Raw genomic sequence first — 23,712 nt, 5'->3', positions numbered from 1 at the left:
TAGTACTCTGTTTTTCGTAGTGATCTCTTACTTTGTTCCTGTTTATCTGTGATCCCGCAGATTGCTTGCTTTGTTACTGTTGCTCACAGTGTTTTTGGCCTTGGAGGAGACCTGCCATCTGGGTCAGTCAAAAAATTGGACTTCTTTCCTTCATCCAGATCACTGGAAACAATAATGTTAATATAACTGTTTGGATTTAAGACACTATAAAGTTAGCATTAGTCATTTCCCCTTTTACTTCCCTCATGACTTTAAGCTCTCTTTTCAATAATCTGCCCCTGCAACTTCCCACCATCCAGTACCTTTTCACTTATTTTTTTGTGAGACACTTTTTGAAAAAAGTTGCATTATACATTCTATGAAGAAATGAGAGGCCAGGATACAGGTCCCTTGTTTACCTTTTCTGGCTTATAGAATTATTTTTAATCATCAGATTAACTCTAAACTACATTTTAAAGTTGCTGTAAAGAGTAATGTGCACAAGTCACTCAGAGTATATAGAGTAGTTTTTATCCCATTTAGTGAAAGAGTTACAGTATTTATTTCTATAACTTGAAGTAATGTGTTTATTTTTGTGTATTTTGACTTACGAGTTTTAAGCAAAAAGATGAATTTAACTCACATCCTCCCAATTATTTTTTGTCTTGTTAGGGTTTTTTTTTTGTAATTTTAAATATAAAACATCTGTTTTTGAGTTTGTTAGATTATATCTCAGTTCCTTACTGTGTGTCTCTCTGTACCTTCTTGAACTCTTCATTGGTTCTGAAGACTGGAAATTAGTCAGCAACATCTATAATATGCCCATGTATATATTCCTGCTTAATCACAGAGGAGGAGCTGGCCTTTTGGGTCATTTTATATGTGCTGTTCAGCAGATGGTTCAAGCATTTTGTTCTTTATCATTTACTCAAAATCATGACAGGTTTTTTGTATTGTGTCAGAGCTGACTTGTATGCCTTTTTCTTTTTTTCCTAGTGTTCCAGTTTTTTGTGGATAGAAAAAAATAAACTCTTTGCAATATCTCATACCTTCCAGTTTCTTGTTCACTCTCTATGCCGAAAACTGTGTTACGCTTGTTAGAGCTGCTGTACCACTGTCATCTTTGAATTTCTCTTCATTATGTACTCGGGTTGGTACTGCCTACTCTGGAACCCCAAGTTGTCTTCTTTCTTTGTTCTTACTTATTTTGCTTTAGTGCCATAAGGAAACTATTCAGAAATGGTGCATGAAAGTTGAACTTGGAGTTCTTGCATGGTCTACCTATTCACCTGACAGCCTGTCTTAAGATGTCATCAAAACTTTGGTCTGCTTCCCTACAGCTCTGCGTACTTTTATGACTATTTGCTTTCTTACGTCTTTGCACTCCTTTGTCCACTGACTGGAGCTACCTAGAAGTCTCCTCCCTACTTTTGCATCATCTTCCACTGAGGAGTCAAGGTCATCTGATTTCAAGTTTTGTTTGCTTCTTTTTCTTTCTCTTATTCTCTTATTATTTATTTCCTCTGTAGCTGTTCTTCCTTTTTATTCAGTGGTAAAAATATCATTCCTCCCCATTGCTAATTTTGTCCTTTTGTGCTTTGGATCCCATTCCTTCTAGACTTCTCATCTTCTTGTCTCCTGGGTCTTTAGCTTTTTACTCCATGTATGTTAATATTTGTGTGTGGTATTTCTATAGTACATATTATGTACTTTTTTATCTTAGAATGCAAAAGTAAAAGCAGCTCTTCTTCCCTTTTACCCTCCATCTTTCTTTAGCCATTATCCTGTTTCCTGTCTTCCTTTGCCAGCCAAGCTTTTTGAAAGCATGTCTCTATTTATTATGAGCATCAGTGACTGTATGTGCTCTTCCCCAGACATCCTAGTTTGCTCTCCCTGCTCTCCCCACCCAAGTTGCTCATTGATGATCTTGGTGCTAACAAAACACAATGGATGCTGTTTTGTCCTGATTTTGTTTGAAATACTCAACACCAATTTTGGGGGTGAGGTGGGGGGTGCTTTCTTTCCTCTGCTCTTCTGATGCCGTGTCATCTCTGCTTCCTGCCCGTTCCTCTGCCGTCTCATTGGGTCTTCATCTGCCTTCATTTTATTCAGACTCTGTCTTTGATTTCCTCATCTTCTTTGCAACTATGATTTTGCCTGCTACCTGGTGCAGATATCTTTTAAAGCTTTTATTTATTTATTTTTGAGATATGAGGAAGGGAGGGAGAATGAGAGGGAGTGAAACATCAATGTGTGGTTGCCTTTAGCACACCCCATACTGGGGATATGGCCTGCAAGTCAGGCATGTACCTTGCTGGGAATCAAATAGGTGATTCTTTGATTGGCAGGCCTGCGCTCAATCCACTGAGCTACACCAGCCAGGGCCTGGTACAGATATCTTTTAAATCTTGATTTCTAGACCACTTTTTTCTCTTGAGGTCCAGACCCAATACTTGTACTTGGATGTCTCAGGTGCAGTGTGTGCCAGCTACATAATTGATGCTCAGCACATACTTGAGTGAAAGAGTGTCTTGAGCATAGGGAATATATGGCTCTCAATTTTTACTGTGTATGTGATCATATAACAAGTTGCTGAAATAATGCTTATTTAAATCTTATTCCTAATCCCTTGGTGTCACAGATAATAGAAATGGGTTATTTTTTGCCTTTTTTTTTTTGTGGCAGGGAGAGGGATTTGAGTTTGTTTACGGGAAAGGGGAGTTGCTGGTGTCTGTGTGTGATGGAAATAGATGAGGTACTCCTGTCTTCTTCATGTCATCTGTTTGTAGAGCCTGGCACTGGCCAGGTGTTGTGGTGACAGGTGTTAAGAAGGGCACCCAATTTAGAGGTAAGTGCTACAGGCCTGGTGTCATTTTCAGGTGAATTATTTAATTGTAGACAGTGGGTATCAGACACTACACTGTGTTCTAAGAAATAGAATAACTCTTAACTTTACATGAGGTATTGTAAATGTTCTTATCCATTCAAATGGATTAGAAATAACTAACCTGAAATGCTATAGGAAGAATTGGCTGCTTTTAATAATTCTCAAATGATACTTTGGGATTCTTTTTAGTGTTTGCTTGCCAAATAGCCCCCTTACGCACCCACACTCACCCTGCCCCCCCACCCCAGCTAGCCAACTGACGAACAGTGCATGACTTAGAAGGGCACCACGGATGGGGTCAAGAGACCTGGGGTCCGGTCTCTGTCTGTTTTATGCCACAGTTTTCTTATATGAGCGAGGGTTATCAAGTGCCCCTCAGTAATACAGAGAGGAATAAGAATAAGTAAACTATTCTGAGCTCATTAGAAAGGGAGTCAGCATACACATTTCCTTTTCCTACTAGAAAGGTGATTGATTCTGGCTTAAGTAGCCACCATTATCAACTGAGAGAGTAATGTTTGAGTCTTGAAATAGAGATGGTGTGAAATGCGTATTTTATATGCAGCTACTGTTTTGACAACCAAATTATTCTTTCTTCCCTCTGTAGGCTTTAGAATCCAAATTAGCAGCTTGCAGGAATTTTGCAAAGGACCAAGCATCACGGAAATCCTATATGTCAGGGAATGTTAACTGTGGGGTGATGAATAGCAACGGCACAAAGTTCTCTAGATCAGGGCATACGTCATTCTTCGACAAAGGGTAAGTCTTGGGAATTTTAAATCTTTTTTTGAGTGGTAGAGTTACACATTTAGTAAGTGAGCTTGTTCAAGCTTTGAAAAGGTAAATACAGTTTGATAAGTTTACCCGAAGCCTGTTATCGTTCAAGTCTCAGGGGACATGAAATCTGTTGTCTTCTGGTCCCCATGGAGTCTGTTGCCCTGGTAATCCTGACTCCGAAACTTCCATCCTAGGAAGCAGACTCTTGAAAGGTTGCAGTGCAGGGCTCCTGGGCTTGCAGATGCCTTTGACACAATCCTTGTTCTCAAGGTGTTTAGTAGACGTTCCTAGCAAATACAGGGTGGGGCAAAAGTAGGTTTATAGTTGTTTGTATGGAAAATAATACAATAATAAATAATTCAAGAATAACTTATGTTTCACATACGCACAACTGTAAACCTACTTTTGCCTCCCTGTGTTTGTTAAGGATAGAAGAAAACACTATAATTATGTATATGTGCAAGCCTGCAACAGACCTTCTTTCTGAAGATTTTAGAAAAATATAAGATCACTGGATCAAATATTGTTTAGGAGATAACAACTTTTGCATGATGTAAAGATGGTTTTTGAGGAATTGAGAATTTAAAAAAGTGTCCTAACATTGAAGCAGTGATATATTCTTAATACAAACAAATTTCAGTTTGTTTCAGCAGGCGTTTATGAAGTAAAAAGTGTTTTTTGTTTTCGCTCTTTTCTGTATCCTTATAGTTATTTCTAAGCATGTAAAATCATATTTTTATGTATCTTCTTTATGCTTTTAGAAATTTATGGGATTATACTTCAAATATTGTTCCACAACATGCCTGTAATAATTTATATTGCCAGTATCTTTTTATGTCAGTAGATACTGTCCTATCTCAATTAAAAAACAAAACAAAACATTGCGTGGTTATACTCCTCTATGGGCGTGCCTTAACTTAGGTAACTAGTTAGACCTGTGGCCTGGGCATGCTGACCACTACGGAGGGAAGGCAGCTGTTACTAGAACAGAGCCTGAGGCACCGGGACCCCTCGCCCCTGTCTCTGTTTAGATTCATAGAAGCTGCTCATTCTTGTTCTGTGAAAGCAATACAGACACAACTCTAGGAATTGTCAGTCTCTTAAAAGAGCTTGTATGTTCTGCTTTCCTCAAAAACTGGGGCATATTTATGGAGGACCTGATTTGGTACCTGGTCCCCTCTAAAAAGCTTCCTGTGTCTGTTCTTGTGGAGTGGGGTGTTTTGGCTTCTCTTCCTTTAGATAATTCAACCTTGAAGTATACACATTTCATTAAGGAGCACATTTTAAAACATCAATATATAAATCAGAACTTTATTCTGATCATTGGGATCCCTAAGGGGGAGTAAGTATAAATTTAATTTTGCTCAGATTTAGGAGTTTTAGGGATGCTCATTTTCATACTATAATAGTAAAAGGAATAAACAGGTATTTGGCACTAAAACTGCCATTTACCTCCAACAATATGGGGAAAGTTTAGGGTAGTCTTCCTGAGTGTTAGAAACAGTGCCTAATTATTTTTTCCTGCAACCTGGAATGACGTCCAATAGAGTAGTTACTAGTTGCTATCTGGAATCCAAATTCTTGCCTTGGGCACCTTATGATGTGAGAATAGGCATGGACCAGAAATGGATTGGTTGGGCAGATGGCTTTGCATGTAGCAAATCCTTAGAATAGTCTTGATGAAGGAGGCATAATATTGTCAGCCTCACTGCTCCTGTCTTCATGAGAGACTGGCTTCTGCTTGACCCCTGATGCAGAGCACCAGGGCAGCAACTGGCCAGAGGTGAGCCCAGCCCTCGGTAGGGTTCAGAGTAACTCCTGGAACCAGGTGTGAGCCTTGGTGCTGTCAAGGAGCACTCCATCCCCTGAGAAGCCAAGATGTGGCTGTAGGCTTTACTGCTTAAACTGCACCTGGGAATGTACTTCCTGATGGAAAGTTATAGATGATGTTTAGTTTTGGTTTAAATAGTACAGATTTTTAGCTGTATTGTTTCTATTAAATAAATATGCTTTTGTGGGTTGGTCTTTGCTCAGGTGTTTATATGATAAATGGATTATATATGCACACTCAAATGTTAACCTATTGCTTTAGCTGCATTTGTCTAATTTCCACATTCTTGAGGATAACTCTTTTTTGTAGGTTTTGTTGTGTTCTGACTTCCTCGCTGTTTTACTTTGATTCTGCCTTCCTTCTGGCCTCCCTGGCTTTTTACCTCTGGCCTTTGTCCCTGCAGACCTATTGACTAGATAAAAACCATGACGGCTTTTACCAGCCAGCTGCAACAGGAAGGGGGAGCATTCTAACTCCCAGCTCCATTATTAAATCTGTCAGTTTAAAAGAAGTAATGCCAGTTCTTACACTATGTGTGGGCTCTAGTTTCAGTATGAGGAAAAACTCTTCATTTTAAAGTCCGTGGCTCTGGAATGCGCCTGCCCTACCTCTCACTCCCAAGGAGCGTGTCTGTAGCATGTCACCAGTTTTCCTCGCACTCCTGGAGACTGAGGGGCGTCTTTGGGGCAAGGTGACCCAAAGGCGGTTTGTGTGCATGTGCGTGTGTGGGAATAGACATACACACCCCACCCTCCCACCGTCCTCCAGATCTGCAGGTGGAATAAGGCCTTACTGCATTAAAAACCTTATTATTACATATTACCTTTATGGCATTTGAAAATATCTGTGAGTCCTGGTTATGTGAGGGCTTCTTGGAACCAGGATTTTATCTAGTCTGTGGTCACGCCTGTGAGTTCCTAAAATGCGGCTGGCTGGGCCTCCCTCCCAGGTGGTGTTCTGTTTTTCTCCCCGCCACTCACAGCCCTTAATGTCACTCACCTGGCATTAACCCGCATCCTTGTGTAGTGTGGGCGCTTCAGTTCTCTCCCAAACATTCTTTTTTTTCCCCTCAAGCTTGTATTAATTCCTTATGTATCACCCTAATTTTGTAAACCATTTAGATTTTGGGGGGGCTGTGTGTAGGCAGGTGGACATAAACTAATTTTAGGGCATGTTGTGAAAATAGTATTTGTATTGCTGTTTAATGTTTTTTCCTTTTTTTTTATTAGGCAAGAAAAAGTCATATTTCCCACATTGTTCATGGGTAACTGAATTTGTTTGCCGTGCTCTTTCTCATTCTTTTTCAATCCTGGTGTGTGGTGGAAGACACATTAACAGACTGGTTTTACTAACTGCATGGGGCTGACTCTGCTGTAACCAACTTACGGCTCATATGTGAGCTTTCAAGTTCCTATTTGACTTGATTGTATACAGTTACTATTGGTTCAGCTACTCAAAACAAACACATGTCAGTCATGGTGGTTCTGGGGCACTTGTGCGCAGCAGGCCCGACAGCACTCTTGGTGTGTGGTCAGGTGCTGTGGTGGTGACGCTGGGGGTCAGGCTCACTGGCAGGCCCTGGGACCACAGTTGACTGTCCTCGTGGGACTGGGGCTCTTCCTGTTACTCGGTGTGTCTTGTTATTTCAGAGCAGGAACTAATGGTTGTGGAGCCTTGCTGTGTGGGGTCTCTGCCCTCTGCAGTCACTCTTGTTTCCCAGAGTACATTGGAATGTAGATGCCTTCCTTTTCAGTTTTCAGGAAGGTACACTTCAGTTTGTAGAGCCTGGGACGGGCACTGCCGCTGGCTGGAGCGTGCTGTGTTCCATTTGCTCATCTAACTAGGGAGCCTGGGGTGTGGAGTGGTCTGCCTGCTCTCCGGAGTCGGCTCCAGCCCACTCATGTTTAGCTCTACTGCCTTCTCGGCTGTGCTCGACCCCGCTGCTTTGATGGATTCTGTGTCCGTACTTTATCTCTGTTGTGTTTGATTTGTTGTCCTGACTAGCTACCACATGTGCCTTGGTTCTTTCTCTCTTTTTACTTCTTTTGTTGTCATTTTCCAGCTGACCTTAGTTTCTTTTCTCAGCTGGATTCTCTATTTTTCAGACACTTTAACTAGATTTAAGTGATAAGACCATGGAATTTCATAGCATCTCTAACCTTTTTTGCATAGATGATTCCCAGATCTTTATCTCCCATGCCTGTTCTCTTTCCATTTGTTCCTGTGTGGTCCACTGGGATGTCTCCTGTCGCTCTGTTGCTGTCTGGTGAGTGTGGAGGTGTTTTTTTCTCTCCCATTTGGCAACTTGGCAGTTCCCTGAAGGTACATCACCAGACTGACAGTCCTACCTCTGGGGTCAGCTTTCTCCTCCCTTGAGTCTCTTACTTCCCATTTCTTGACTCAGGAAAGAAGTGCTGGGTGAGACCTAGCAGTTTGTTATTATCTCTCTATTCTACCCAACCTGTAAACCAGAACTCCCGTTTGCACTCACATAGAGAAAGGGCTTTCCTGGTTTCTTGTTTCCCCTTTGTGTTCTGGATCACACTGCTGCTTTTTTCCATTGGAGCTGACCTGCACCAGGAGCACCAAAGTGGTTGCTCACTGAGGGCTGTCAGAGGTCCTCTGGCCCGGAGGATCCTGGGAAGGGATAATGGTCTGGAGGCAGGTCATGAGCCCTGCTTCCCCATTGGTGGGCTCACAGGTGAACTCAGGGAAATGGTTGGACCTTCTCCTGCTTTGGTTTTCTTAGCAATACAACAGTGGGGATGAACTTCATGTTCCCTGAAGGTCCGTGTAACTTGAAAATGCTGGCTGTCTGTCCTAACCTGCATGAGGAGCCAGAGAAGGCACAGACATAAGCCTTGGGAGTGTAGGGAGGGATGATTTAAAGTTTTCAAATGCAATGAGGCTCAACTATCTGACCTCCCCAACACCGTAAAGAAAAGGGGAGACCCTGGCTGTGCGTCACTGAGGTAGGACAGTGTACGGCAGGGAGAAGTTACCTGTCAGAGTCCCTCCTGTTGCTCTGGGCCTTTGTGTGGGAGGCTTGTTTCAGACATCGAAGTCCATCTTCTGAGGTTAGTTTCTTCAGAGTACTCAGACTCCTTGCGTGCCTTTTTCTCTGTGAGATTACACTCGCCTCTCAGTGTACAGAACAGTTCGCCTTTGTGGGGAAAATGTGTACATTTTTGGTAAGAGGCACTGTCTCCATGAGTCTGTATTCAACTCTCTAGACCCCTCTCAGGAGTGGCTGGGGGCACAGTGGCGAGCAGGTATAGTGCAGTGTGGCCCTTTGCAGTTGGCTGCGCTGCCCCAACTGCTGGTGGGACAGCATTTCCTAGGAAGTTTTTCAGGATGGGAAGGCAGGAGCTGCTTCCTGAGAGAGGGTCCAGGCCTCGCTCTCCCTCCCTCCCTGCTTCCATGGCTGCGCTGCCAGGCGGCTGGGGCTGGGGCGCTCTGCCTCATGGGGCTGGGGGGCTGGGTCCTCCTTGGGCTGGCTACTCACCAGTCACCAGAGGAGCCTATCATCCGGCTTTGCTTGCTTAACAACATAAAAAAGGTACTTTTCCCCCTTCATTAAGATATTCATGTATATTGTAGGAGATTTGAAAAACAATAAAAAAAGTATAAAGTAGTAAACAAAATTTACCCCCAATCTCAGAGGGAGGAAAGGTAACTGTTGTTAAATTTTCCTTCTACAGTATATATGATTTTATGTACATATGTGTGTGTATGTGTGTGTGTGTGTGAGGATCCGCACACGTTCTAGACTTAGCTACATAGATAGCACTGCCCACCTCTAGTCAGGAATTTGGAATATATGCTACGTACATTTTTTTCCTTCACATCATTGAACACATACCGTTTGGTAACCTTCTTCTACCATTAATTACATTCTGAATATTTTTCCATGCCATTGAAGAACTCTGGAATGTTTTTAATGGTTGTATACTATTTCGTCATGTAGTTATTGATTTGGCTGGTTCCCTGTTGGCAGGCATTTAGAACTGTTCTGTGGGGAAAGTCAGGGTTGCACCACCCATGGTCTCCTCACTGAGGACAACCACTGAGTGCTCAAGTCTCGGACCCACTGGTGCTTCCTAGGCAGCCGCTCTTCCCTTGGGCCCTCAGGATTCTTCTGCGGGCCCGGAAGAGAAACAGTTTTAGAGAGCAAATGAATTTCTTGCCGTGTGTCAAGTGATTTTTAAATGACAGTGTCTCTCTTCCCCCTTCCCTTCTCTGCTCTGGTCACCCCCACAGGGCAGTAAACGGCTTTGACCCGGCTCCTCCTCCTCCTGGTCTGGGCTCCTCACGCCCCTCGTCGGCACCGGGTATGCTGCCTCTCAGCGTGTGAGTGCCCAGCCTGCAGGTGGGGACTCCGGCCCTCCTCCATCAACCCGGGACACCCACGCCTCACCCTTCAGCGCCTGGGCCCGGCCCGCGCCCCTCTGTCTGCCTCCCAGGGCCGGCAGAGGGCGGGCTGCATGCAGTGGCGGCTGCCGGCCCTGCCCAGCCCCAGGACTCTGCGCGATATCAATACTGGCTATTTTCTCCTCTCGCCGTAGTGCCGTTGGTTTCACACGATTGCACTTTGTGGGTCACACAGTGATACATACGTGTATTACTTGGTCTCCGGATACAGAAGTACCCGTTCATCACACCTGCCTCAGCCTCCACCCTGCAGTGCCGATAGGGTTTAGTCGTATTTAGGACATTGCAAATCTTCTAGAAGTTCTCTCCCAAATCAGGTCAACGTGCGCCCTCCCGAGCTCCTGCCCCAGCGTCTTCAGTGCTCACGATCACGTGTCCCCCAGCTCCGCCCCACACAGTTTGGGCCTGTTGCTGGCTGAGTCAGGAAGGTCCTGGAGTTAGGGAACATTTGCTGCACCTTTTGATTTGACTTCAGCAGTCGTCATCCCGTAGACCTGCCTCCCAGAGCAGGGGCCTCCGGGGCCTGGGGGCCGGGGGGCGGGGCCTCTGTGCTGTCTTCTCCTCCGGCTTCCTCAGGCCAGGGGTGGAGGTGGTGGCGTTTCTGGCCCTTCAGTTAAGTGACGGCTTCACAGCTTTTTTGTTTTGTCTTCTGAGGGCCTCTCTAGTGTAGGAAGGGAGGAGTGAGTGCCCTGATTCCAGGGGCTGGCTGGTGCGGCTCCGGGGGGCAGACTGGGTGGCTGTCCCTGTGTGTCCTTTGATTGCTCTCATGCTGCGTTTACTGTTTACATTTGTTTTATTGTACATAGATTTGTAAACATTGCCTAAGATATTTGTATATAACTTGGGCTTTGTAGCTTTTATTTATTCAGAACTCATATGGCATGTTAATGACTTACGATGGTGTCCTACTCTGGGCAGCTGTATAGGATCATCATGTGGTTAAAAAAAGAAGAAGAAGAAAATACTTCCCCTCAAAAAAAATCTTTTAATGTGGAAAAAATAAATTTCACACAAAAAAGTATCAAGGTTGTGTTACTGTGTTCCTGCCATCCTGTGAGAGAAGAACTGAAGTTACAAAGCCGAGTTCGGCTGCCACTGCTGCTCTGACGAGGGACGTGCGGGTGGGCCATAGCCCTGCCGCTGTCCGGTGCGCCGCTGAGCTAACTCTCGGTGCTGGCTTCTCCTCCTTGCTGTGACTCCAGGAGCAGCTGGCGAGTGGCTCCGACCCCTCATGCAAACCTGGGAGGAAAGACTGGGACTTTGAGGGGGCAGTTTGCTAGGTCGCAGGATAACCAGGATAGATCCAGGAATGGGTCCATCAGCTGTGCTGCCTTTCGTGGCACATGTTGGTGTTCTGGGGTTAGAGGTTATAGTTAGAGGTTACTTGGGTTGGGACTTTTCTCCCTTAGGTTGATGTTGGCAAGTGAGAGAATGTGCCAGATGTCCGGTAGCAAAGCATAAGGTGACTGGACTTGAGAAATGTGTAAATGGAGTCTATGAGTGTATCAGATTCTGGACATTGCTTATAACAAAGAGCATAGCAGTATAGTGTATAGTTTTAAAACCATAAATAAATGAGAAGTGAATCCAATTCCTAAGTGAATAAAAAACCTCAAGTAGGATACATTTAAAAATTTTTTTCTGTCTGTTAATATGTGGGTAGAAATATCTTCTATTAGTTGTTCCTGGAGATTTTCCAGGAAGCGGGCTCACTGAGAGATGTTGCTGTGGTGTGCGCTGTGTGCCGGCCGAGCAGCTGAAAACGTCAAGCCTCTTCCTGATGGGCACCAACTCCCGCTTCTTTCCCAGTCATTGGAAGGGTTGGATTAGATCAAAAGCTTAAGCATTCAGTAGACTTCTTTGTTTATGCAGAAACCCCAAATCTAACACATGATGAGCAGAGCTACTGTGGTTAAAGCAGAGATGAGTTCTGGACCTGAGTCCTTGTCCCTGGCTCCCCAGTGGTTTCTCAGTTCCTTTCCAGCTGAACACCCCTGGGGTCGTCTCATCCAGATGGTTCTGTCGATTGTTCAGTCAGATGATGGAGGGGAGGGGCCCAGGCCCCAGAGGCCCACGTGTTGTTCACTGGACATCACCACTGCTTTGGGTCTGGGAGAGCACAGGCCAGGTCCACGGAAGTGCAGCGTGCTGCTAGGCTTATTATCAGTTCCTTTAGGAAGAGAACCCCCCCCCTATATATATGTTTTATATATATATATAGACCTCATGAGGAAGCTGGCTGACTCCTTTGGCCTGTTTTCAGCTGTTTGGATTATTTGGTTCAAGACGTTTCTTTATACTTGCTCAGGTAGAGCATTTGCTACCTGGCATGAAAGCACTACATACTGTTTGCCCATCTAGCTAAAGATTACCTATCAGCCGCCTGCCTCTGAGTGGGTTCTCTGCCTGGGGCTGCACAGTGCCCAGGTTTGCCTGGGTCTCATTAAAACTTTCAGCACAGAGAGGTAGAAACTATATTATACACAGCCAACTCAGTTCAGATCCAGAAGCCAAAGTTGGGATGTTGAGTCACAAGTGAGGCACATGAGAATTAGTTATAGGTGACCCGAGAGCAGGATGGGCTGGTTTTAGCTCATTTTATAAATGGGAAGGTGGGCCCAGAGTGTAAGTGTCTGGCCTGAACTCAGCTAGTTCAAGAAAAGCCAGGATTGGAAATGAGCTCAGGGTCTTTTTCTTCTGTGTTCTCCACCTGTCCAAATTGAGGCCTTGCTGGCCTTGACTCTGTCCTGTGTCTCAGGAGATGAGCTGACTTGGGGCTGAGCTGTGAGGCTGGCACAGTCCTCGCAACAGGAGGGATGGTGCGCTCAGCCTGCTTCTGGTCCTGTGCTTGTCGGGTGTTGACCGTGCTTCTCTCAGAAGCTGTCCTAGAAGTGCCATTAGCATCCGAGAGCCAGGGTGGAAGCAGGTACCTCTGGGGAAGGGGAGGTGGCCTGGGGTGGAGCCACAGCTTTGGGACCAGCCCTAGCTTGCCCTTCCTGGCTCACACTGAGACGGTCTGGCTTCTGGTAGGAATAAGCCCGGAAAGGGGATGGGTCCAAGCAGTTGACTGTTTTCTCTGCCTACAAAATGCGGAGGTAAGCGTTTTCCTCAGTGTTATTATCTCAAGGATTGTTTTCCTCTCTATATTTGCCCCAAAGGTTAAAACAAATTGAGAACACTCGCTGGGCCTTTAAAATTTAGATATTATTTGATTCATTCCTAAAAATGGGAGCAGGGGAGAATAAGATGACTTAAAGCCTCTCGTCTGTCGACTGTTCCTGTGAGTACTAAAAATAGAATCTGTGGGAATACAGTAGCCCTTTTTTAGGTGTTAAGGAAAAGTAGTAATCTTGAGTAAGTGTTAATTTAACAGACTTCCTTTATAAGGTAGCACATGTGAAGAGGCAAATGTGGAAACCACGAAGCTTACAGGGCTGGTTTTGGGGGACCAAGTGGGTTTGTGCTGTGTGGGCTACAGTTTGGAGTCATGGTATCTGACCGCACCCACAGGAGTTTCCTAATATAACGGACACCAAGGGAAACATGTGAACTGAACAGAAATTCTTAACCTGTTTACTTTGGGGTGTTTGTAACCAGGTGTCAAGTTTGCTGTGCCACTAAAATGCAGAGGTCCTGCCTGGACCGTGGTTCGCTGGTGGAGGCCTGGGTGGTGCTGGGGAAGCGGCCCGGCGGTCAGTTGTTTGGCACAGGCAGAGTGTGCGTCCGCATTGGCCCAGAGCCCTACTGCTCCCCGTCAGTAGATCAGTAGATGATGGGACGGAGAAATGCTGTTTTTTTTCTTTTTGTTTGTTTGAAAAATGGGATTATTTTAACTAGGAAAAATTCCATTGTCACCTAGAATTTAGGGGCATAGGTACACCTTTACATTATTGGTATCACTAAATTAGTCTGTGTAAGTCTTGAATCAGTGTAACATATGCTATAAAAACTCGTCTTTCCAGCAGTAAGAACAAATAAAATCAGTCCCAGTGGTGATAACATAATTGTCTGAAAGTGGGGAGTGGTCAGGGAGACTTGAGCAGCTGTATGGGGCACCGCAGAGCCACTGAACCTGAAGTGTGGTGGGTGACCAGCAACGGAGGCGGCCAGTGGGAGGACGGCAGGAACCAGGTGAGCTTGCTGATTACAGCTGTATAAAAGGAATCAGAAGTGAAATTCAAATGATGCAAGTGGTTTACTTCTTTAGCGTTTGAATTTTTTTAAAAGTTGCCAAAATTCGTCCTTTAGAAAAATTTAAGTTAATGGGACTGATTTTCTTTCATTACCTAAATTGGCCTGAAGACCTGTGCTGAGAAGTTCTGAGATTTGAGCAAGTAGCTCAAAGCAGAGGCTCCCTGACTGCTGGGTGACCAGTGGAGTGACCTAAAGATCAGCCCCCAGGCTCCGCCCCAGCACCAGCTTCGTGAAGAGAGCACTGCATTTCACAGAATCTCAAACACTAGCCAGTTGTAAGATACACCTTCATTTTGTGAACCATTAAGAAGAAAAAAGTACCAACTAGAAAAAATGTGCTTATTTTGACTTCTTATATTTACTGAAAGAGCTCTTTTAGACTTTGGACAGATTTTCATCATATTACCCATAATTCATACAAAATTTGTACAAAAAGGAAAATGTGAACATTCCTAAAACTTGTGATTCTGATGTTCTGAAGCACACTTCGGCCTAGAATTGCCCTTGTCCATGTTTTCCCAAACAGTGTTGTCCTCTGAGCCTTGGTGAGCGCGGGTGATGCAGCATTTCTGAAAAGCACATTCTCCAGAACTGTCTTCTCAGCTGCCCGTGCTCGTTCTGTGAGATCCTCTGCGGGGCTCTACTGACCCTACCCTGACAAGCCTGTCACAGCTGCCACCTACTGGCAGTCACTGCAAGACGCAGGAGTTTACACAAGTGAGGGTGCGGGTGTCTTACAAGCTCTGCAGTATTTGGAAGGAGGCAGTGCTGTGCTTGGATGCTTGTCAGACCCTGAATTTAATAGATTAGGTTGCTTTACTTCTTGAATGAGACTTCATGACATCCAGTCAGTAGGGAGGAAGTCCATTATTGGGCTACGTTGAAAAAATAAACAGACCTCAGTGTTGTCATGAATCAAACATAAATTTCTGGTCTTGGTAAGGGTTGAGGGACATGGTCACACTTTTTGTATACTGTAGACAGGTACAGTAACTGCAGTTGTCTTTGGAAACTGACATCATGCCAGTATACCCTTACTGATAGTTTCATATGAGATTTCTATTGTATGAGTGCTTCATATGATTTGCTAGATTCCCTAATGACATAAGGCTACACGAGGAAGGGGACTGCCCTGCCTGGTCCTGGCACAGGAAATGGCATTCTAGCAAAAGCTCAGAATTTGGTGCCGTTGTGACTTCCCAGTGACTAGGAACCGTTTGTGTGTGGGAACTCACCTTGGGTCTCGGCCACAGGCTTCACTCTGTCTTGCCTGGGACTTGTGGGAGGAGCCATCCTTTCCACTTTCTAAAATATTCGAGCCAAAGGCCTGTTCTGGCTTGATTTTTTTTTTTTTAGATGGGTCAGGATGGGGACAGGAAGTGGTTGTCCCTTGACAGTTTTGAGCTCTTCTTCCCCAGTGTTGTTCAGGCATCCAGGGCCATGGGGTCCGTCACAGGCAGAGCTGCGGGCTGGCTGGCCGCGGGAACAACTTACAATTTGGTCTTCTGGCCTCGCTTCATCTTAGCTCAGGTTTCCAGGAATGGGAAACTTGGTGACAGAAAGGTAGTGTGACAGGGTTGTAGAGTCCTTCTGATGTCAGAAGTATACCCTTGGGTGGGTCAGACTAGGAACACTAGTTGTGTTACCCCTACCGAAGCAATTTAATTCCCTGGAGCGTATGCATTAAAAAGGAAGCACCTTGATGTGTCGAGGGCAGACAGGGCATTCATTAGCACGAAAGCTGCATGTTAAAACCCCCATCTCACTGCATCTAAACTTTATCTTAGTAAATGTGAGGGCTTTCCCAGTCTGGCCTGGATTCCTTCTCCAGGTGAACCACTCTTGCTGGGTGGGAGCCGGCCAGCTTGAGGCTGACACAGAGCTCAGTCCCATGAACTGTCTTCCTTGTGCTTTACACACCCAGCAGATGCTTTCTGAGCTACCTTTCTCTAGACTACGAAATGGTGGTTGGTAAAGAAAGAGCTTCCCTCTAGTTGGCATTTCTGGAATCAGGAACTGAAATCAGTCCATGCAGATGACGTGCTTCTCCTCATGGACTGAGTAGCTGGAAAACGGTGACTTTAACACCGGTTAAACCAGCCAGGTGGGAAGCATTCTTACTTTTTGAGAAATACCAGCCTTTGAATTCCACAAACACTTGAGATCCTGAGTATAAAGATGAGAACACATCATGAAACATGGTAACTGCAACTGTTTCCCCCCATGGTAGTGACATGAGAGAAAAGTACTTTTGCCCATTTTTTTTACATTCTCACCACTGCCAAGAAGCCTGGATATATACCTTATTCCACCAGAACCAGCCTAAGAATATTATGGAGTAATTTAAAAAATGCAGCATTTTCTCTGTGGTTTTGTGCTCCCTTAGTTCTGTCTCAGGCCCATCCTAATTGGCCCACCCTAATATGGCTGCCCTTGTGTCTTATCACTGAATCCTCCCAAAATCATTTTCAGTGCATATACTGCCTGGAAATGCAGCTTGAAACTTCTCGGATCTCTTAAAATACTCTGATCCAGTAGATGGCATCGAAAACCCTCTGCAAGGCTGCACCCTGCAGCCCCCAGAGGCTCCCTTTTCCATTAACAATCAGGTCTCCAGCCCCTGTGGGCTCTTTCCTTCCCAGTGCATCTTCACACAGAGACGCCACTGGGGAGAGTAAGACTTGAGCCAAGACTGCCCAAAGAATTAGCCCATTATCTGACACATTCTGGGGAGTGCAGCGCCCTCAGAAAAAAAAACGGGCCTGGCAGTCAGCATTTTAAGTCCGTGAAACTCCCAATCTCCCATCAGATCAGAGGGGAAATGAGAACAGAAGGTGAGAAAACATTCCACGTTCACATGTTTATTCTTGTTTATTGAGGTCTGTTTATTCTTAACGGGTGCTTTTTCCTCCAAGTAAATAGAGCAGGCGTAAATATCTATAATGAATAAATTTATTGTCTTACAAAAATCATTGTCTAGAAATATGGGAATACAAGAAAAGATATTTGCAGTCAGGTGTCTGGTGGTCAACAGCCAGTACAATTCATATAGGGGTAAAATCAAAGATTCCAAACCCACATGATAAATTCTTCCTAACGATGTTAAAGCTTTTAACCCAAAAGGTTTGTGTTTTCAAGCACGTTGCAGAGGATCAGGGATTTATATTTAACACTGATTCATTGTCACCGAATGTTTATAATACCACTTTGACTAGAGAGGTACATGATATGAAGCACAGTCAAAACTTAATACATTAAATTGTTACAGAGGCAAATAATATATTTAACATTGTCTTAGTACTGTAGTGTCTAAGGCACTTTCTGTAATGTCAGTTTGCTTAACTATCAACCCAAAATGCTAAATGTTCACTGTAACACTGTCCAAAGGGAAGGGAAAAGGAAAAATGAAAAAGGATTCACATCCACTGGCATGTCAACATTCAGGCAGATGGCATCTGTTCTCGAGGTCTGTAAACCTCATCGACAAGCTTGGAACGAGTCTCGGACACAAAACCATATTCCCATTTTGGGCTCAAAGCAGCGGCTGAATTTGCAAGGTCAGCACGAAAGTCTGGCTGGCAAGGGAGGGCCTTCCACTGACTCCTGCTCAGGAGCCTGCAGCTGCTTGTTCCTGAAGTGAGGGAAGGACACTGGCAAAGGCAGAGGGTGCGGGAGACCGCCCCAAAGTCAACGCGATTGCCGCCTCTGGGGCTGCAGCTGCATCGTGGCCACTATCCTTTCTACGCACAGAACGGCCCTGGCCAAGGACAGTTCACATGACAAGATGTGGGGATACCACCAACCCAAGGAAGATGGGGACCCCAAATGAATGCTGTGCCCCCCAATCCAACCCACCCCATCTAATCTTTCCAAAGCCCCTTTCACAGTTTGCTCACTGAAATAGTGTTGATCATTATTCAAAGGAAATGAGAGATACAAGTGCAGTTTAGGCTTCACAATGTTCTAAGAGACTCGATGTGGCTGAGGAGTCGGGGCCACAGGAACACAGAGCTAAGTTACCTGTCTGTAGGACAGAGCATGCAGAGCGACTGAGCAACAACCACAGGGCTGCCCCGATGACCCGGCGACTGGCAACAAGGGTCTGGAGTTTGTTTGAAAAAGGGTTCTCTTCTTAACATGTATTATAAAATGGTCTCTTGATGAGTATATGGAAAATAGATGCAATGATGAGACAATCTGTTTAAAATGTGCATGTTTTGTGTATGTTTATATATAAAAAGGGGAGCAGTTGTACCTAATCTGAAGCAGGACACAGTATGTGCAGGCTGGAAAGCCTTAAGACACAGTCGATCTTTCGGGAAGGAGCCCGCAGCTTGCCGGTTTCCTACGTCTGCAGGCGGCCGAGGCAGGCTGGTGCGGGGAGTTCCTTCGTGTCCCACGTACTGCCTCCACTGGCTTCCTGTGACTACTCTGACTGTGGCGGCTGCGTCTCATTGACATCACTGGTCTTACTTTCGGTGTCGTCATCTGACAGCTCCAGGGAAGCCCCTTCGATGTGCAGCTGGCGGCGGCCAGATCGGCTGGACGAGAAGCTTATTGGGCCGCCTCGCCTGGAGGGAAGGAGAGTAGACACGTGTGTGGTAAACGCACAAGAACGTGTGGCTGTCAAGTTGTTCAATCACCTCGTGACGTCCAACTTCCGCCCCTTCCTCAGAACACACGACCCGGGGTGGGCGGGCAGGGGCAGGACAGGCCCCGGGGTTCCCACCTCCCCTGCAGCCGCGCCCGTGGACGAGCAGCCCGGCCAACACGCAGGGGGACCGCGCAGGAGGCTGACGGCAAAGCCCCACCTGCTGACCAACAAACATGTTTCTAAAAAGGGCAGATGGTAAATATTTTATTTACGCTTTGTGGGCCAAATCAGGTCTTTGTTGCACATTCTCTTTTTCCCCCTAAACCTTTATAAATGTAAAAGCCACCCTCAGCTCACTGGCTACACAGGAGCCGGGCAGGTCAGAATTCGGCTGTGGGCCAGTGTGTGGGCACCTCGCTACCCTCTTTCTCTGGGGGAGAAAGCGGTGCAGCGCTCCAGGTCCTGCCCACTCCCTGGTGCACGTCAAACCCAGTGTGGCGGTGAGGCTGGGGCCTCTCCTCACTACGGATGGTGAACATGGATGGGCACCTGGACGGGCTTTCAAGCTCTGTGTGGTGTATTTGTATGGTCCATTAGTAAATGGCAAAAAAAGGGGAAGGGGAGCCGTTTCTCTTCTCTTCTCCTCTCCTTGAGGACTACCGAGGGCCAGAAATCCTGAATGGAAAGGGAGGTGATTTAAGAGCGAGAACAAGTAACTGTACAGGAGTCTAAAGCACTTCAGAAAAGACAAAGCCTGAGCCCCAGGCCTGGCTGTCTGGGCAGGCTTAGGGCGCAGGCTCCCCCAGGCCACTCACCTCAGCCGGTTCTTCAGCGTGCTGACCTCACGGCTCAGACCCTCGTTGGCCTCCGTGGCATCATCCAGCTCCCGCTGGAGTTTACGCCGAGATGCATTGGCACGGGTAGCTTCTTCTTCTGCTTCCTCCAACTGCCTTTTGAGCTGCTTCATCCTGGCATTGGCCTTCTCCATCTTGGGAGAGTCACATGAGTCAAGTCACACCTGACGGGATCACTGCATACTGCCTGTGTCAGCACAGCTTCCCGCCCCGCCAGCCGCACCAGCGTGCTCAGACTGCGGATTGCCCTGCTATTCTCATCAAGGCGAGCATCTACAGAGGAAACTTAGAACCCTATTTTCACCCTTTTGAGGTTTTTCATGAGTGACCTATGGGACTGTGAAAGGGAATTGCTATTCCCGCAGAACACAGAAGAGTCGGCAGTGCGCCAGTCTCCAACCCCAGGAGAGTACGCCTTTCAGTGTGGGGGTTTCGGATGGTGTGCCGTGACCTGAGTCCACCAGCACTCTGAAGACCGGACACGATCCCGCACTCCTACGGGCCCAGCTCGCGCAGCCCAGAACCGCCCTCCGTGCTGTTAGACTCCGAGGGTGGGGGACGAAGGGGAGGCTCTGGGTGCCTGACTGGAGCAGAGGACGGAAAGGGTTTGGGCCAAAGGCAGCAGAATCCTCAGCTCCGTCCACCTCAGCTACCTAAGCCGTTATCTATGCAGACCTGACCACATCTTTATTAAAATACTCTTTTTAAAATAATTGATTTTAGAAAGGGAAGGAGAAAAATCGATTTTGTTGTTCTACTTATTTATGCACTCATCGGTTGCTTCCTGTATTTCTTGTATGTTCCCTGACCGGGGATCAAACCCACAGCCTTCTGGAGGATGCTCTAACCGAGTACCTGGCCAGGGCATTAGAACATTCTCTTGACACTTAAAGAGAAAAAGGATGCCTGGACGCAGACAAGGAAAACCACTGGGGTCCTGCGTGCAGCACATTTATTTTCTCTCTGCTTTCCGTTCAGCACCTCCCCCTCCACCCACCCTGTAGACAGTGCCCACCCTCTACGCCCAGGAGCCATTCCAGGCGTGTTAGACGTCGGAACCACTGACACTCGCTGACAGGCTGGAACCTCGGCCCTCAGGAAGCCTATGATCCAGTGGAGGAAACAGAACTTCAAGGTTGAGTTCTGGCCTCACACTTCAAGGCCCTCACCCTGTGCTCTCCCCCACTTCTCCACATTTCTGGGGTCTGGACGAGCCCTGAGGGGTAGGAGCTGCGTCTGGATTACCTCAGTACCCCCAGCACCCAGGAGTGCCTGGTGGAAACAGCACGTTTGTTAGAACACTGGAATTAAGAGTTTCAAATAGCATTTTCTGAATTTAGCCAGTCTGCACCAGTCTCCTTATATAGCCATTTCTAGGGCAGGAGACATTTCGCCCTGTCCCACCTTCTTCCTTACCTGTTCTTTATACTGGTCCGCATGGCGACGCTCATCTTCAACCTGCATGAAGATTTCTTTCAGTTTCTTCTCGGTGCGTCGGACCAGTTTGTTGGCTGCTGCTCGCTCCCTATTGAAGGTGATCAACCCATTAATTAGTCTTTGTAGTTCTTAAGATGAAGGTGGGATGGGGAATGTACATTTTAAAGTCCTTTTCCTCTGGAAGATGACATATGTTGGAGTGCTTTCCAGGACCTCTCTGATGAGAATAACATCAGGATTCATAGTGTGAATCCTTCCGGAAACTTTCCCTTTCTGGTCACAGTATGAATGGCCTCTAACGTAGCCTAATACAGATAGGTAGAAAAAGCATATTCCTTCACACGCAGGTGAAGCACTTTAGTGATCTAAAGATCCAGTATTACATACAGGCTACCTGTCACACTGAGTGCAGGCCTTTTGGAGACAAAGACCTTGGCTGGCTACCTGAATCTCCTAAATCGTTAGCCTGGAAAACAAAGACCCACTGTGATGTTACGGGCAGGGCAGCTAACACTGGGGGAACCTCCCACACTCTTCAGTTGGCAGTCAGATCGCCATGTTTCTCGACAAGCCTACAGTGTTCCTTACAGAGGAGCGAGAACTTACTTGGTGAACTCCACTGAAAACAGAACAAGTCCTTTTATTCCTTGACACATGTTATGCAAAAATGGACAGTGATGGAATTAGCTGGAAGGGTGAGTCATGTTAATGACAGCTAACAACAAACCCTCAGTTGTTTTATTTGAGCTCACTGGGGTTGAAAGAGTGGAGCGGAAGTAGGAATGCCGGGTCAGGGAGGGTGCTGGGCTTTGAGCACGGGCCCTGCACTTCTGGCCCCGAGCTCCCCAACAACAGTAACTCTGAAGGTCTGATAGGTTTGTAAACGCCTGCCAAAAGCTGTGCTGGACAACTCCTCAAAAACGAAATGGTTTACTACAACGGAACAAACTGTCAAGCTGTCCCTGTGGGTAAAGAAAAACTTTTTTTTCCTTTCCTGGCAACAAATTGTAGCGTTTCATGTGATGCCACCAACTTGGAAAAACAACTTTGGGTAGAGGTGTAAACTATGGCACCTAGACAACCACGGGGCAGAGTATGACCAGCTGAGCCCAAGAAAAGCTAACAGGTGAGCCCGGCCTTCCCGAAAAGCTCACACCACTTCCTTTTCTCACTCTGGTTCTATTTGTCTGTCATCTCTTCCCCACCACAGGGCAAGTGTCTGTTTGGTCTCTGGCTCACAGGCTGAGCCCAGACCTGCTCAGTAGCACAGACGCAGTGAGTGCTGATTTATTGCATCAAAAACCTCTTACTTGGCTTCCTGCTCAAGTTGCTCCTCTAGTTGCCCAATCTTGGCTTCCAGAGCCGAGATGGTGGCCTTGAACTTGGACTTGACAGCACCCTCTAGCTCCTGCAGCTTGGCCTTCAGCTCCTTATTCTGCCTCTCCAGCTGCTGCCGTGCATTGTCGCTCTTCTGGGCAGCACTGCGCTCCGCTGCCAGCTCTGTGTTCAGTGTGTCCACCTGGAGAGGACGGGCGGGTTTAGTCATTTGTGCCAGAGGGACAGCACAGCCCTTCCCAGGTGATGGGCTGCTGCATGAGCCACCTGCAGCGTGGTCTTGCGGAAGCGGTCATTGAGCAGCTCCATGTTGCTCTGCTCCTCTTCAAGCTCCTCCTCCAGCTGTGCGATTCGAGCCTCCAGACGCCGCTTCTCATCTAGCAGTGCAGACCTGGCAGGGCGAGGAGGACCTAGCTTAGTACAACACAGGGGCGCGCAGTGGGGTGGCTCCTCCACGCTGCCACTATAAACTGAGCGCTGTCTCAGTTTTTCTGTCCCCTGCACCCATCGCCCAATCTGTCAAGTTCTGATCACACTTCCAAACAGGCCACCAACTTCTCTCTACCCTCCCGCCTGTCACCCCAGTCGAGCCCCACCACGTCTCGCCTGCACCCCTGTGGCAGCCTCCTTGCTCACCCCCCTGCTGCTTCTCTGCCTGTTCCCCCAGAAGCTTTCAAAAGCACAAATAGATCCCGGCACTGCTAGTTTAACCTGCACTGGCTTTCCAGTGCACTGAGATAAGATGCTGACTCCTCATCATGGCATGCTGGGAAATGACCACCATGACCTCTCCACCTGAGAAAGCAATTTTCTAACTGGAAAAAAGGGTATCTTTTAATGAAAGATCATTCAGGGAAAGGTAAGTCAAAGAATCTACTTGCCAAATCTAATGAATTTGAGAGTGGAGACTTGCATTGCGAGGCTGTGCAAACCAAGTTAGCTCTGAACGTACTTCCTCCACGCCCAGTGCGGGCATGATGGGCAGTAAGGAGCTGTGAGCCGCCCTCATTGGGCAGCAGCGGTGGCGGGGAAGGCACAGAGGCCCAGCATCTTGTATTCATCTTTCCAGAGTTTGAACAGCTGAGCAAACCAACTGTGGACTCCTATTCCAGACAACACCATGGCCGCCTCAGTGCAGCAGGCAAGCCCCGGGGTGCAAACCGCAGGTGCCCGAGGGAACCGGCAGGGCTGCCACTGGTTTCTGGATGCCCACCTCATCCCACTGGCTGCCGGGAGACTCACTTGCCAGAGGCGCTGTTGGCGATCTCATCAGCCAGCTCATCTCTCTCCTGCTCGGCGTGCCGGCGGGCTCGCTCGGATGAGGCAAGTTCCTAAATGAGTTGAGACCATGATTGTAGCTTGTGAAATCTGGCAATGCCTACAGGCGGTAACC

The 23,712-nt window shown here is 46.8% G+C and overlaps 2 protein-coding genes across 6 annotated transcripts in view; one reads left to right on the top strand and one right to left on the bottom strand.

Annotated features, from left to right (window-relative positions):
- Positions 1 to 11,522, top strand: part of NDEL1 (nudE neurodevelopment protein 1 like 1) — a 59,639-nt gene extending 48,117 nt beyond the window's left edge. The window contains exons 8-10 of one of the 3 annotated variants that reach the window (XM_037164949.2): positions 3,474 to 3,625; positions 6,704 to 6,738; positions 9,735 to 9,828. In XM_037164949.2, the coding sequence (XP_037020844.1) occupies positions 3,474 to 3,625; positions 6,704 to 6,738; positions 9,735 to 9,742 (195 nt within the window). In that variant the 3' untranslated portion in view covers positions 9,743 to 9,828. Of the gene's footprint in view, positions 1 to 3,473; positions 3,626 to 6,703; positions 6,739 to 9,734 lie in introns of all 3 variants that reach the window. The other 2 variants (XM_037164948.2, XM_037164951.2) reach the window with 2 other exon arrangements.
- Positions 11,523 to 17,033: 5,511 nt separating this feature from the next.
- The window catches only part of MYH10 (myosin heavy chain 10), a 147,753-nt gene continuing 141,074 nt past the window's right edge, over positions 17,034 to 23,712 (bottom strand). For all 3 annotated transcript variants that reach the window (XM_037164952.2, XM_037164953.2, XM_037164954.2), the window contains exons 36-41: positions 23,562 to 23,650; positions 22,587 to 22,710; positions 22,295 to 22,503; positions 20,964 to 21,072; positions 19,509 to 19,681; positions 17,034 to 18,670 (exon numbers count right to left, since the gene is read on the bottom strand). In XM_037164952.2, the coding sequence (XP_037020847.2) occupies positions 18,526 to 18,670; positions 19,509 to 19,681; positions 20,964 to 21,072; positions 22,295 to 22,503; positions 22,587 to 22,710; positions 23,562 to 23,650 (849 nt within the window). In that variant the 3' untranslated portion in view covers positions 17,034 to 18,525. The remainder of the gene's footprint in view (positions 18,671 to 19,508; positions 19,682 to 20,963; positions 21,073 to 22,294; positions 22,504 to 22,586; positions 22,711 to 23,561; positions 23,651 to 23,712) is intronic.

This window comes from Artibeus jamaicensis, unplaced genomic scaffold (genome assembly GCF_021234435.1).
Source record: "Artibeus jamaicensis isolate MK-2021 breed Jamaican fruit bat unplaced genomic scaffold, CSHL_Jam_final contig_781, whole genome shotgun sequence".
In the NCBI taxonomy this organism is placed as follows: domain Eukaryota; kingdom Metazoa; phylum Chordata; class Mammalia; order Chiroptera; family Phyllostomidae; genus Artibeus; species Artibeus jamaicensis.
The sequence above is the reverse complement of the archived record's forward strand: the minus strand, read 5'-3'. Positions and strand labels throughout refer to the sequence as shown.